Source organism: Lepisma saccharinum, chromosome 2 (genome assembly GCF_977018435.1).
Source record: "Lepisma saccharinum chromosome 2, izLepSacc3.1, whole genome shotgun sequence".
NCBI classification, from domain to species: domain Eukaryota; kingdom Metazoa; phylum Arthropoda; class Insecta; order Zygentoma; family Lepismatidae; genus Lepisma; species Lepisma saccharinum.
Genome location: NC_139230.1, coordinates 94,024,932 through 94,041,691, shown reverse-complemented (window position 1 = coordinate 94,041,691; position 16,760 = coordinate 94,024,932). Strand labels below are relative to the sequence as shown.

Sequence of the window (16,760 nt, the reverse complement as noted above, 5' to 3'; positions counted from 1 at the left end):
ATTATTGATGCAAATCGAGGTTGAATTACACCAACGTTTACTGGATATCAGGCGAAATATACATGAATGCAAATATGTCCATTTCAGACATTTTTATTACCTATTAGAAGAAAAAAAATTGACACAGAGTCTCATACAATTACAAGCTTAGACTCTTGAAGCAAATGCACCAAAATATTATTCTAAAAGTAATTAAAACTTTGCCACATAATGAAGGCACTAAAAAATTAAATCAAAGAATTTTCCAAAAATTTTCAACGCATTTTTCAAAACTTTTCCACATATTTTTCAAATCAAATTGAAATCATACAACTTATATGGGTGTAGAAAGGAACTATTTGTTCCAAAACTCTCTGTCAAAATCTTACTGACTTGCAGAAAAAGCAATCAAATGTGGAAAACACACCTCGAAGAAACTTACAAAATATTTTAAAACGTTCAAATCTCAATTTGTTTCTTGTACTCTTAGGAGGTATACGTAAGAAAAGACATAGTGACTCAAATACTATAAGGAACTGTATGTTGTTACTTTTCAATATCGTTATTTTGACAACTCTGACATCTCGTATGGGTACTGCAATGGTTTCTGCATACAAATAATTTGCATTCCGAAGAACCTACCGTGGTCTTATTCTTCTAATTTCCCCCAAATTCATGGCTTGCGTGCTGTGATTTAGGATATGAAACGTTCCCACGCGCGGTACTGAATGCCGCAAAAGGGGGACTGGTCACTTCAGAGGCGTGTAAGCAAATGAAAGAATGACAGGAAAAAAGGCGCCAACGCATCTATGTTTTCGGTGGAGTAGTGAAGATAAGTTACCTAGTGCTTTCACGAGCATTATTGCGCTGGTAAGAAAAATAATTCAAAATTTTAAAAAAGACGGAGGGTTAATTTGCATACCTGTCACTGCGTCATCATACAATGCCAGATTTCAATCATGACTAAGGCATGGATGCACGTTTGTTCCATAACATATTTTTATCACTCATCATCTTATTGGTATGATCAGCCAAAAATGGCAACAAAGCAATGTTACATAAACTAAATTTAACTAATCCAAACACTCATACAACAGTTAACCTAAAAGATATAACAGTGATATAAAATAACCAGAATATGGTAGAAAATATGCATGAATAATTGATATTCATGATTTTGTTCATCAGTTCAATCAAGGTCGTAATGCAACTCTAGAATCAAGTGTAAATGAGCATCGTTTTTCATGTTCAGTTCCTACAGGCTACAGCATAGTATGAAATATTTAAAAAAAAAAAAAAATTGTAGTAATTTTTAGCTCGAAGATGCTTCAAGACTAACAAAAATGTTAAGAGTGTATTTTGATATCTGACTATAGACAATTTTTACAACGCTGATTAGATGATACAAGAGGAAAATAAATTAGCAACAATGCAAAAATTAAGAACAACTGCATTTGTCCCCTTTCTAAGTTAAAACAATTTCATAAGTAAACAAATGTCAGAAAGACACTGGAAACATTGTATTATTTTTTAACATGGAATCGTAAAATATGATTCCATGTTAAAAAAAAATAGTACAATGTTTCCAGTGTCTTTCTGACTTTTGACACTGGAAACATTCTACTATTTTTTAACATGGAATCATATTTAATGATTCCATGTTAAAAAAATTAGTACATTTTTCCAGTGTCTTTCTGGCTTTTGTTTACTTATGAAATTGTTTTACCCTAGAAAGGGGACAAATGCAGTTGTTCTTAATTTTTGCATTATTGCTAATTTATTTTCATCTTGTATCATCTAATCAGTGTTGTAAAAATTGTCTATAGTCAGATATCAAAATACACTCTTAACATTTTTGTTAGTCTTGAAGCATCTTTGAGCTAAAAACTACTACTTAATTTTTTTTTTTTTTATGGAGTCATTACATATGAGCAGCCTCTCCGATGACGCAGTGGTAACGTAGTCACCTCGAAATCCAAGGGGTCCTGGGTTCAATTTCCGGTGGAGGCACATAGTGGTTCGGATCCCACTTTAAACTGTAGGTCCAGTCCGATTAGCCTTACTGTGCATGAAGTGGACTTAAAACACCAATTCAATCAATCATTAAATATGAAGCAAATGAAGCAAAATTATCAAGATATTTGCACAAATCCAATCTTGGCAATGCACCTGTATTGCCTATGAATGTCTCTGACTCAGAACCGTTACCTATCTTGCATAGAAATTTTGTAACTTGCAGTTTTCAATAGAACTTTGTTGTACAAAATACACAAATCGGTAACTTGTTGGTGTGATGAGTACCAATAAATGAAACTGCACATACAAATTATTTTAAACTAAAAACTTATCTGTTCTATCCAAATAGGAATATAATTTTAACTACAATAAAACTATCCTCTTAAAGAATCTATGTGGGATCCCTACATTACAAGAACATTATTCATTAAAGAACTCCTTGATATTATACCATGCTATTAAATTAAAACTGATGCTTTCCAAAAACCAATATTACCCATAATTTTTTGGTTACTTTATGTTCACTTACTATTTCTTTGAATCAAATTAGCCATTTTTTTCATATAATTTTAAAAACAACAAAAACTAAAGGTTCAAAAATAATACAGTAAAGAAATATTGATTTGGTTTATTTTACTTTGTTTTTCTGCATTTTGTGAAGATGAGGATAAGTGATGATATGATGAAATTGGTGAAGGGACATCCGCAAAGAACAACCATACCCAGGCCAGAATTTGAACATGGGACCCTTGTTGTGGTAGCACACTGTGCTAACTGGTCTGCCACGGAGGTTAGCAGTAAAGAAATAAAACTAAATTTTCTACATTGAACTCAGTCTATACAGGCAAGTCAAATGATCTTTAATATATTTTGACAAGACTTCAACGCATTCTCAACCTGGTACTTTTCAATCTACATTTAGAATGATAGAAAATGTTAATGCCCAGTCCTTCTGTTGAAGCTCTTACCTCAACTAATTCTGAAAATTGAAAAACTGGCTTTAATTCTTAGCACTAATATTATTTGGTTTTATTTATCACTTGTAATTTCTCAAAATGTTTTCACATCTACAGTTTCTATCTGCTGAATGCTACTTGAAGCACTAGCAACAATTATAGTGTAATTTATTTAAATGCAACAATGCTGCTAAATATTAAGTACAGGTGTTGCTGTTAAGTGAAAGCATACCTAAATGCAGGATGTATTCTGCACACATTATCTACAGTTAACACAAAACTGTTTAAATATTTCCCTTTATAGTTTGTCCCACTTTTCAGTCCTGTTGAAAGAAAGTGTTCACGTACAACTATAGAAGAATATATTGTATCCATGATGACTTTCATCTAATGTACATAGACAGAAGAGTAAGATATTTTGTATTAATGTTGGTCACTACTATGTCTGATTTATACAAGTAGAAATTAAATTCCAGGATGTTATTATAATCAAAATTAGTGACAATTTTCATCAAATTTCAGTGTAATTCTTAGTTCAATTCATTTTACTTTAGTTAAAATCAACAAACACTACAATGCCAAAACTTATTTCTTCAATATTTCTGAAGATTATGGTTTTGTTAAATATAATAATAATAATAATAATCAGTGATGCAACAGCCCATGAGGGCCAGGGCCTACCCACCGATTGCTGGCCTCATTCTCACCTCCCGAGGTGAAAGATCATCCAACCAGTTACGGGGTGATGTGTGGACCCTCAGTCATTCTTGTAGGTTTCAGTGACCTGGTTATGCTACTCATTTGTAGCTCCCAAATTTCCTCCTGATGGTGGGTGGCTGGCCACCAGTCCCATACACAGGCTGAAATCTCATGAGAAAAGTTGTTACGCTTCCTCCCAGGAGACTCAAACCTGCATGCATTCTGTTGCCGGAGACCAAAACATGATGCCGTAGACTGCACAGGCATGGTGCGGGATGAGTTTGTTAAATATCATCATTATTAAAAAAAGGGGTGGAACAGATTAATCGATATTCTATCAATATCAGCCGATATAGGCATTAATAGTTTTATTGGTAAAATTACTGGTAATTTTACTGATCTGATATCTGTATAAATATCTTCTAATTTAGTGCAATATTCGGTCATTTTTTAATTATTTTTATGGAAATAAACATGTAATATACATGCTCTATTTTTTAAAAATTATTGTGTAAATATGCAACTTCTTCTTTTGCATTGCAGTCACCTGGTAACATACATTTATTAGGGTGGAGAATGAACTGTTCAGATTTCTCACGGATCATTTGAAATTTTATATTGGATCCATAGAACACTGGTTATCATTATAGGTACATTTTATATCAGTACTTTATCAATATCAGCCAAAAATATCATCAATTCATCTCTAATAAAAACTAATCCTTGAAACTTGTAAAAATGAAAACAAAATAGCATGTAACATAAGTCAAAACTTCATATCAGTTTCCCCTTTATGAGCTTTATTCTAGTTTTTTCCTGATGTAGGTTCATATAGAACTGTCTGGTAAGGCTGGTTCTGACGTCAGCCTGCAATGTAATTCAGGTGGATGTGTATGTTTGAAGTAAAGAAGGAAGAGAAACAACATAGGTTAGTAATGTGTAAAAACATTTACTTGGGGAAAATGCCCTATAGTTTCTTGAGTTTGCACTTTTAAAGGTAGTGTACAAATGAACCCATTATTTCTGAAAAGTCAAAATTTCAAACATGAAAGTATATAATATGCATTTGGTAATGAAATGAAAAATGTTTTCTCCATCATTCGCTACAAGATTACCTGACCCTTTCACTCTTAATGCCATGTCTAAGGTATTCCTAATTTTATCTACCCTCACCCAGTAACGATGATTGGAAACTCGCCCAATACTTTTGAGTTTTTACTTTGGCTGTAGGAGGTCATCTGTTAACATTGTGTGGTCCAATGCAAATTTTTGCCTTATGCACCACCACTTTGTAATTTCTATACTGGCATATCAGCTACAGAAAATTTTTCTGAGGAGAACATACTTTGATAATGAGACAAATTTATTTTAAGTTGATGGCACAATTGAGTACAAGGAGCAACCAAGCAGAGTAAGAACAAGTGCTTAACATACCGTATTTACTCATGTATAATGCGCACTTTTTCCAAATTTTTTGCCCCCAAAATCTGTGGTGCGTATTATGCACGGAATAATTCAGACAGCCAACATGAAACCGTACAGGGTCATTCCATGATTTTGGGACACTTGCATTGATTTTTCATGTTTACGGAACCCAATCATGTTATATATCATTGTAAAGCTGCAGTTTCTCAATATGGAAACAGTATTCCATACAAGATAACGACATTAATGTGAAATGCAGTTGAAATAAGTTCATCAAAAATGAAGAAACGTTCTCATTTTTATGGTACTTTGGATGAAAGAAAACATAAGGAAAAAGATAAAAAAATTAAAATGTATTACTGGCCAAATAATATGACATACATGGAGCACGTAAATTCCTTAATGGAAGAAATCTTGTGCTGCTAACTGCTATTTAGAAGGTCCTGAATGTGCCTCATATAAATGTTACATTAGTCACGGAAAGAAAAAGTATATATTTTGAAAAAGAAGGAATGAGCAATTGAATAGGTATGGCATCATTCACTCTTGATCAGCATAGCAACAGATTTACAACCTACAACTAAGAAAGCCATTTCTTGAAACTGGATTGTACTGTACATTATATACAAGATATAATGTTTTGTCACTTTTACCTATCCAAAACCAGAGTGCACATTATACACACATACGCACCATACATGTGTAAATACGGTATTATGACAGACCACCTGGCAGAAAAAAGCAGCCAACAAAAAGTCCTACTGAAGCTTGGATATTACTTTTTATGAATGAGATGATAAAATTATAGCTAGTACAGAAGAGGATATTATAAAGAACTTATATCTCATAGCCTAGGAATAATTGCACATCTTATACCTCTGTCTTCTTGGTATTTTAAAAATTTTATATAAAAAAATTGTAAGCCTACTTTTCTAATCAAATAAATGGTTGAAAAAAATGGCCTATACGTGTCCCTACAAGTAAGAGTCACCTATGGTTAACTGCACATTTTCTTTCAAAGAAATATCCGTACTGCGTAATTTTATTCACAAAGAGATAGTGCTTTTAAAAGTACTATTATCCTTCTAAAGTGATCATATTAGGAAGATTTATCAACACACTTCCTTATAAATATATTTGTAAATTTTGTTTTAAATAATGATGACTAGGATGAGAAAGGTTAGGTGAGCACTGCTCATGCAACTGCATATTCACTTGATCCTGATTATACTTGGGATAAGAACCTAATTTTGTGACCGAGTTTATGTGTGCGCCTCCATACAACCTTAAGTCTCAAACTAGAAGAGCTACTATGAGAAACTCCATCCTCTGCACAATAGTAAAATATTTTTTCAGTGTATCTGCACTCATGAAATTTGCCATCTTTCTATTTCAACAGAAACAATAACACAATGAAGCATAAGCAAAGAAGCATGTTGCTACAAATGCTATCATGCTTTTGTGTATAAGTTCTATAACTGATGTAAATTTCCTGCCTCTTTTGCTTTCTTCAAAATTGTGTTTGTGTAACACCTCTGGGGTTAAAGCAAACAATGACACAGACAGAGTGAATATTTTTGCAATATTAACAATAATTTTTCTTGGGAATCAATAGTGGAGTGTAATAGTATGCCCTTTGCAGAGAGAGTGTTAAAGGCGAGCTATCTATTCCAACACATTTCTCTCCTAAGAGCTTAAGATAATTTGGATGTGCTTGCATGTGTGTGTATTCACATGTATTACACTACTTAGTCTAAGTTATGAAATGAAAATATACAAAACATACCAATATTTTGCTCAAGGTAGAACCCATATAAGATTTGTATAAAATAAGGATGAAATGTGAATTGTATTTGCCATCCTGAAATTTAAGATATCAGAATTGAAATATTTAAAAATATATTGAAAATGTGTTAGGGTGATGTTAGATGAAACTTACATTTCAAAATTTTTGAGTAAGTTTACAGTATGTAGCAGGTATAGATATGAAATAAAAAAATATGGTTTTGGTAATCAGTCAGGTTGAATCAGAGTTTGTGTCCAATGTTGTGGGAACTGACAAAGCTCTCATCTTGAGGAAATATAATGGAGAGTATAGTGCATGGAAATGTGTAGAGGTTCGGAATAGGCCCACCTGGATTTTGTAATCTGATTACAATTAATCAAGTTAGGCAAATCAGAAGTTTACTCCCGAACTCCTATACCATATTTTGTAACAATTTATCCACTAACAACAAAAGTGTTGATATATTTTGTACGAGCCTAAAAAAATTTAGACAAACTAATGTCAATAGAGTGGAACCTCGTTTACATTTTTCAGGTGACCAAGCTAAAAATAAAAACCACAAGTGTGGGAAAATGTAACATCGGGAAAAAAATTTATAACATTTTGCTACGATTGAATGTATAATGGAAGAAAATGTAAAATCCGGGAATGTACACTTTCACTGTACATCCTATTAAATGAAATCTTTGCTAAGAATATTGTGTTCATTAATTGAATTTATGTATATCTACATGTAATCAACTCTTCTATAATTCTATAATCTCATAATGAATTATGTCAGTGCCATGCTCTATCATATTAACAACACTTATTCTCTATTTCTTATGAAATTATGAACTGCTTAACTTCCAATTTGAAATTTGTGTTTTAGAAAGATGTAACGCAGTTGTCTGTTGTGTTCTTAATAAATAATAAATAAATAACTATATATTCCTTGAAGACAAGATCCATGAAACAGTGGACACAATCTTTAATCTAACCTGTTTGAATTACGTGGCAAAGCAAATGTCTCATTTCCTGCAGTCTATATTTCAGTATATACATGAATATAATACATGCCTCACAGATGTATATTTTAGGAATTGAAGGAAAACTGTTCTCAGTGCAGTAAATTCTATGCATGTATGACATTTTGACATAAGAAGGCATGAAAGAGAGATGACAGATCAAAGAAATAAAATTAATATTAAATCAAACATCTTGAGATATTTAATTAAGTCAAAATTTCCCACATAAATTATATGTCAAAGTAACTGTTACAAACTGTAACACATTCCGGTCATGTATACTATTTTAATGAAGAATAACTAAATTGAAGATATTTTAAATTGAATTATTTTTGTAAGGTTTAAGCTCTTGAATCACATTTTTCTACAGTCAACTGGCATCAAATAAACAAATAACAACTTGACACTGCTGAATGCCTGTGCATACAAAGCCACAATCTTGCTTAGTATTGCCTTTTCACTTGCTGATGATGATAAAAAAAAAAGGCAAAAGAGGGCAAAACACTCAGGGAGGGCAGAGGGGTTTTGCATTTCACTAACTTCACATGGACATGGTCAAAGTCATAAAAACTGGTTAAAAAGAAGAGAAAGTTGTCCTTTCTTTTCAGTTTCATACAGCTGTGAAATAGTTGAATTGCAGTAGTTACGAATTATTCTCCGAGTTATAGTTACAAAGTAAAGGGGTGCATTTTTCTATGGCCTTAAAATCAATAAGTTTTCAATGTGCATGTAAATTTGTGGGTAACTTCATCTAATTTGTATACCAAAAATTACAACATGTTATTGTTAAATACCAAGTAATCAAATATTCATTCCACATATTGTTTAATTTGTGATGTAATGGATTTTGGTGTCCTTTTCCACTTTTATTTTAATCAGATTTCTAGGGGTTTTATAAATCTGTTTAGTTCACAAATTTAGTCTCAAACAAAATCTGACCATTAGATTTTATGTGTTTCTAACTAATTATGAAAAGTTGAATTTTAGAAGATAAAAATCTTTTCTAATCATTATTATTATTCTATGTTTAATATGTACATACATTTTTATGATAATTACAATGATATTAAGAGAAAATATTGCATTTGTGTGTCATACTTCATCATATTTCACCATGATTAATGAGTCAGTTATTCAACCTTTCTACAGTTAGATATTATGCATGTGTGTGTGTGTGCGAGTGTTGTGTTAGAAGAAAAACAATAATTTTAGGAAAGCCATCAATAAACTTCCACTCTGTTTTAGTAAAAACTTACATTGATCATGAATATCCAAAAGAGAGTTACTAAGAGCAGATCTCTTCAGGCCACCTTCTACACCAGATCGTTCTCTTTCTCTCCCCCTGTCTCTACGCCGGATGACTCCCTCATCACAATTTTGTCCACCATCACAACCTTCACTATTTCCAATCACTTCTGTAACCCTCTCGGTTTCATGTTCTCGTGGTAAAGTGTGAGGAGACACTTCTACATCAGCAACACCACTGTCTCTGTTCTCAGTAGTAGCTCTGCTACGTCCACTTTTCTGCCGTTCAAGCTCAGCTTCTATTCGAAGATTTTCCATTTCATCCATTTCACTTATGGACTCCCGCAAATCCTCAGCAAATTTGCACCTATCATGCTCATTGCGAGCATTGAAAGTCACCAACACTTTATTGTCTACACGCTGTGACAATCTGATACCATAAGGGTAATCTGAAAAAAAAAAAAAATCTTAGTATAGTTCTTGACTTTCTCATAATATGAATAAAATTGGACAATATATTTTCTAACTGTATTATACAATCAAAATCATCCATACATCAAATTTCAATATATATATATATATCTGAATTTAGCTTCAAGAACATATTCTTATTCATCATTAAATTAAACATGTACTGGTGGCAATTGTGCAATAACTTTTTACCTTAAATATGAATAATTAGATAGTATATATAAAAATGTAATTCAATACTAAACTGGAATTGCACTGGAATCCTAATTTTACATTCCTGATTTAGCATTTTTCCACATTAAACTTTCAATCCTCATGGTCCAAACAGTGCAGAATAATATAACGTTTTCCAAATTTTACATTTTCCTGCATTCCAAGTTTTGTCACCCTCACCCTCAATTTTACATTATTCAGGGGGTGAGGGTGACAAAACTTGCAATGCAGGAAAATGTAAAATTTGGAAAATGCTTTCCAGCACAAATACTTTAGCTATTGTGTCAAACTTATCAAATTTTTAAGATGTAAGTGAAATTGAAGAAAATACGAAGACTCAAAAGCTAAATACATTGACTTGGTCCAACTATTAAAGCTAAATATGATGAATTGGATCAATTATTATGAGTAAGTCAGTATCTTTTTAAAGTTTATATTTTTTTGGAAAGTTTCTCCCACCATGATACCATGACTTGCTCTGTTAAAGTTATGCCATCTGGAGACTGATACCAGATTGAACCAAATAAGCACACAAACAATGAAAGTATTGCATTTTTTGAGAACAAAGAGATCTCTTCTAATTTTCAATTACACAGAAACTAGATACTTACAAGGTACTTCAAAGAGGGTCACCATCATACCACATAATGGAAAACTATGGCGAAAAGTGTAAGTCACTGAATTTTTCTTCTTGCTGAAGATTTTGGTAATAACAAGAAGGTCATTAAAAAGGAACACCTCACGTTGATGTACACCTGGTCTTTCTTTCTTATAAATATCTGGTATTTCATACAGTCGACAATAACAGACTAAACGACGATGTGGCAGCGCTAAATTCTGAAATTGCAAAGTAATGCACATATTAAGTATGACACAATTGCCAAAAAATGTGAAGAAGAAACCTTATATATAATTGTAACATACATGAAATACACACATAAAAATTAGTCTTAATATGTCCTTTATTTGCAAAAAGGGCAATACACACTGTCTTTCTTTCTATTTCAGTTCATTTACATCACTTTCCTACCTCTTGGGACAATTGCATTTGCATGTGTGTTATTTGCCATCACTTTTCACCACATTAGGCTAATCATGATGAGGATGAGTGATGGTTTGATGAAGTGAACTAACAAAGATGATGCCTAGGCTGCGACTTGAACTTGGAAATTTTGGTGGTGAGATCAAGGGTTAATTCTGATGATGAGGATGCATGGTGGGGCAAACATAATGATACACCAATGCATTAGCCAGGGTTCAAATGTGGAACCTTTGGCTTAAAATGTGTCATTAAGTAGTGATGAATTGATATTTTTTTTCCTGATAATGAAAAAATTATAAAAAAATTACTGATACTTATAACTGAAATTCTACCAATCTGATACAAAACTGCAAATGTTTCATGAAAACTCTTAATGGTTCATTTACTTTCTCAATTAATGTATCTAACTAGGTGACTGACAAAAAGAAACTGCATATTTTTACATTTTACAATACCAGAGAATAAGAATTTTACATTTATATTCATAAGAATAACAACAAAATGACAGAATCTTGCACTAAGTTGCAGATTATTTATAGAAATATCAGATCTGTACAATTACCAGCCATTTATTGATATTGGCAGACATTATCCATAGGAGTGCCAATTAATTTATCCCACCCCCAATGTCAAGTTTTGAACAAAGACTGGCATTTTTATGTTAAAAAATTTAAGATAGGCAAAACAAATGGCTGTAGCCTAGAGAAGCAACCATTCATGACAAACCATTCTTGACATGCACACAGTACATGAATGATCTGTAATGCCACCTCAGATGCAAAGAAAACCCCTGCAGTTAATAGACATACTACCGTGCGTCCATTTCGATCTGCAGCCGAGAGATCGGGAGAAGCGTGGCGGGCGGCACTGACGGAGATGCCGACATTTGCAGCCTGAAATGCCCTCTTATTTTTATGGACATATGCAGACATTTATATAAATATTGCAAAACGAGCACTAACCTGTGTTATAAGAGTATGGTTTTAATTTTAGTAGCTTAGTGACTGTATGTGCCGATGATTTTGACACGCCCACCTCTTGTGAAACACGGCGTAGAGGTTTGTTTGGAGAACGTTCTAACGCTGCACCAATATCATCGAGTTTTGCTTCGGTTAGAATCCGTCGTTTTTGCTTAGGTGTTTTAAAATTTAACGATACAGTTTCTCGTAATTTAAGGACAAGATGTCTAACCGTATCTCTGTGTGGAGTTGAAACGCATGGGAATTTCTGTACAAATTACCTACACACGTCTCGACACGAGTTTGTTTTCACGTAGGTACGTGTCATACATAAAAAAATCTTTGTTCTAACGTGAATCTTGCGGCTGGCATTCCAATCGTCTTACTGACACGTCACACATACACACTACAATAACACAAACAAGTAACTGCAAGTAACCAAGAATAACACTCTTGCGCACAGTACGAAATTAACACGCTCTTGGTTTACATTGCTCGTCACTATATTTACAACTCTGCCTTCATCTAGTCGCGAAGGAACAAAAAATTCGAGCTCGGATATTTTGGATTGCAAGGAAGCTCACGAAAACCATTCACTTTTATCAGTTTCGTCTGCAGTGTAATCCTGATACAGTGTTGCACATTCAAAACCTCCAAACGATTCCCATGGCCACAAAACTCTTTCAAGGATATAAACTTAAACAGGACGTTACTGGTCAAAACTATGATTAAAATGCTTTATTATCTGTGGCTCTTAACATCGTTTCTATAGCGTATTTATTTGTGTATATAAGAGCAGAACTTGGATGAATTACAGAAGAACTTTTGCGTGTTATAACACAGGTTAATGATCGTTTTGCAATATTTATATAAATGTCTGCATATGTCTATAAAAATAAGCGGGCATTACAGGCCGCAAATGTCAGCATCTCCGTCAGCGCCGCCCGCCACGCTTCTCCCGATCTCTCGGCTGCAGATCGAAATGAACACACGGTATATGCATTATCTGCATGTGATTTTATGACAGAAGAATTACAATGACAACACTTTAACAAATTAAAGGAAGTAACCATATTTATTTTTACACATAATATACAAAACACAATTTAACTGAAAAGTTATCCAGGGTAAAATATATAGGCATCATTACCTACACACAACCTCATTTGGTACATATATTAAGAACATGCCTTATGTGTAACTGAGAAAACCAAATATGTTCTCTGCATACATCACACTTAACAATAGTTTAGTGGCCTCCTCAATGGCATCATCGCCTTGTAATCAAGGGGTCCCGGGTTCGATACCTGGTGGAGGCACATAGTGGTTCGGATTCCACTTTAAACTGTAGGTCCAGTCCCGATTAGCGTTTCTGTGCATAAAGTGGACTTAAAACATCAAATCAACAACAACAACCACTAGCTTATTTTTTTAATCAATTTCCAAGCTGCTTAAGATAGGACAAACAAATGCAAAAGAATTTGGAAGATCAAATATAAATAAAGGATGTAAGGAGTGACCTTCAATGAAGGCACCCAAAAGTGAACCCCGGTAACTGCTCCTTGAAGGCCAACGAGGCCCTGGCATCTGGACCTATGGCCAGTATAATCATCTGTAGGGATGATACACACACTCAAAGTGTTGACTGTATTGTAATTATGGAAGGCACATAAATAATTCATTTTGTTCTGTAGCAAATCTAGCATGGTGGTCCTCACATAAGAAAATGGGAAAAACTTTAAGAATTCAAGAATTGAAAATAGCTTCTTAATTCAGAACACCACGTCCCGTTATGGGTAGAATTTGTACAAACTTCTTGCTTCTCTCAGATTCAGGAAATGTGTTGCATTTAAAACAATTTTTAGAGCAATAAATGTATGTATAGTAATGAAAATGTAGCATTGTTATATAATTATTGTAACATGCCAAAATTGCAACCAATTACACCCTTCAATAAAAGACAAAGTTGGTGTATTTATATATAGGTCTACAGATAAATCATAGGAATTTATTTTGTTTTAGGGAGATTTCTCACTGAAGTGATAAGTAACATGTGGGAATCAACAGGATTATTTCACCCATAGAGGTATGACTAGCTATGGAAGTCTGTATTCAATTGGTGAAATACTCAAGTGACATATGAGACTACCATGGTCCTTATCAACATGGAGAAAATTAGAGTCCTAAATTTATTTGGATGCACTCTTTGGAAGTGTCCCATGTCATACAAAAATTACATGCCAAAAATTTTAGAAGACACAGAATATAACTCAATCTCCATTGTATTATTATAATTAAAAAAAAAAGAAGCATAACTTAACATTGAAATGAGAGCAGAATGAACTTGGCTAACATGGAATTGAAATAAGATTAACAGGATAATTAAGACCTATCTGTGTTGCCGACTAAGAGAAGCTGCCCCCGTGGCAGAGTGGTTAGCACATCGTGCTATGATGCCAGTGGTTCCAGGTTCGAATCCTGGCCTAGGCATGGATGTTTGCAAGTGTCCATTCATCAATTTCATCATGTCATCACTCATCCCCATCTTCGCAAATTAGCCAAAAGTGGCACAAAAGTAAAATAAAGCAAATCAAGCAATCAATCAACCAACTAATAGGATTGAAAAACCTCCAAAATCATATTAAAACCCCTTGTTTTAGATCCAAAACTACTTGCATTTTGTAAGAAAAAAGGCATAAGAAAATTATGGTTATGATTTCTCTCATATTTCTCTTCACTCGATAAATGTAAAGCTAGTGGCCATGATAATTACTATGCACATCCCAACAATAATGGTAACTGCTGAAGCCTTTAGTTGTTGATATGAGGACACTAGTTTTGAACAGGTTTTCAGTAGAGTAGTTATGAAATACTCTTAGAGAAGAGAAACCTATGGCCTCCCTTGTGGTGTATTGGACCATGGTTTTTCCAGATTTCAGTCAGCATAGAACATTCGAGGTTACCAGTGGAAATATCCTTTGAAAGAAGCACTGAGCTGCTGGGTGGAAATGGAAAGATGTAGGAATACAAGCACTTTGAGACAGATTCTTGTTCATCATAAATTTTTATGTTGAAGCTTGTTGCAATTGTTGACATGTCGTGAAAGCAAATTAAAATGGCTTCCTGTTTCATAAAGCATACAGAATATCCTCACATTCTAGTTTCCCCAGTAGGCTTTATGCATTTTAACTGGCCATTTGTGGTATTTGGCTCAGGAGATAGTTGGTCCTAAAACAGATGAGAGTGGAGAAGATGAAGAGTGGAAAAGGAAATAGTGAACTGCATAATCTAAATTCATCCCCAGATATTATTACACAGATTAAATCAAGAACCCTTCAGTGGGCAGGCAATGTAGCAGCAATAGAAGAATAGGAGAAGATGGAAAAGTTTACAGAAACCTTGTTGGGAAACCTGGTGATGAGAGACCTGTATGAAGGCCAAGATGGAATGGCAATTTAACCTTTTGCATCCAGAGTGTCTCGATAAAGATCCTACATGTAACCCCTTGCATCCCGATCGAGATCCTCTAGCATGTTCGTAGTTTTTACGTTATAATGTCGCTATTTTTGGCTGGATTTGGATTTTCTTCTTTTACATTATTGTTAACACATATTCTGCACCGTAAAGACACTTGCACGTATTGTCTTCCATAAAAAGGGTGGGAAATGGCGGAAAAATGGGAGGCTTCCTTTGAAACTGAGTACGTGGCACATAGACATATCTTTTGGGGAGGGGGTACAAGTTGTGTTCTATTGCTCATATGATAATAGTGCAATTATTTTCTTGTGCCAGACATGCCAGCGATAATTTCCATGTGTTTTTTGACAATGTCCTGTACTTTGTTGTCCAGGGGCGGAGGGGCATTTTTTCTGAGATTTTGGAATTTCCGGTTCCTCCCCCCCCCCAATCCATATATACACTCAATGTGCATAAATTTTATATAGTCCGATTCTATGGTTCATTCAGAGTAAAACGATATATCATTTGTCTGTCTACGGCAATTAGCGTCCGATCTACACTTGTTTGAAGGTAACTATGCATTTTGTTGAAATTCGAGATTTTAGTCAGTGGCATGCAGACATGTCATTTTGGGGATGTAAGTCGTATTCTATTGATCATCAGTGCAATTTCTTGTTCCTAACTCCAGCAATTATTTCCATGTGTATTGTTACAATGTCTTGTACTTTTTGTCGAGGGGGGGACCCCATTTTTTCTTCAAAAATTTTGGAATTTTCAGTTTCCTCCCCCCCTGCTCCCTCCATATATACGCCGAATGTGCATACATTTTATATAGTCCAAATCTATGGTTCATTTCGAGTAAAACAATATATCATTTGTCTGTCTACGGCAATTAGTGTCCGATCTACAGTCATTTTTATAAAACTTGGGAGGCTAAAGAGGCTCGGGTGACTAAAGGTTAAAGATGAACCTGAAGGAATTGATAAGGATATTTTCAGAGTTGATTAATCTTGTCCAGGATAGAAACAGATGGAAGAATTATGTTCTGGCAATAAACCTTCAGGTTTAGGAATGCCAGAACGTCAATGGTGTGGTTTGAAATGTCAACAGAAAAATCATGCCTTCATGTCTGCACATAGTAAGAAAAAACTGCTTTTCGTCATGTGCGGTGATGTAAATGTTACCATTTGGACCAAAATGTACACCATATGCAAAATAAAGCAAGTATTCCATTCTTAATTTCAAGGGTTTTGAGGCACCACTTAAACTCATTCAACTGGGCTGGAATTTGACACATTTTAGTGTCATCATAAATGGAACCATTCTAGAGGATGGCCCTCAAGAGATTCCGATATTATAAAAATGGGGCCAACCTAAAGCTTGTCACTTCAGTGTGAAATCTCCCTTAATGATTCCATAAGAATATTAAATTTATCATGGTTGCACATGTGTACTGGTTTGAAAATTGTTGTTCACCATAGGAGAGAAGGAAATAATTTAGTA

The 16,760-nt window shown here is 34.0% G+C and overlaps 1 protein-coding gene across 7 annotated transcripts in view; it reads right to left on the bottom strand.

The window, feature by feature from the left end:
* siz (Brefeldin-resistant Arf-GEF family protein schizo) overlaps positions 1-16,760 on the bottom strand; it is a 277,137-nt gene that overhangs the window by 12,514 nt on the left and 247,863 nt on the right. For all 7 annotated transcript variants that reach the window (XM_083117508.1, XM_083117512.1, XM_083117514.1 and 4 more), the window contains 2 exons: positions 10,409-10,634; positions 9,125-9,562 (listed from right to left, as the gene is read on the bottom strand). In XM_083117508.1, the coding sequence (XP_082973634.1) occupies positions 9,125-9,562; positions 10,409-10,634 (664 nt within the window). The remainder of the gene's footprint in view (positions 1-9,124; positions 9,563-10,408; positions 10,635-16,760) is intronic.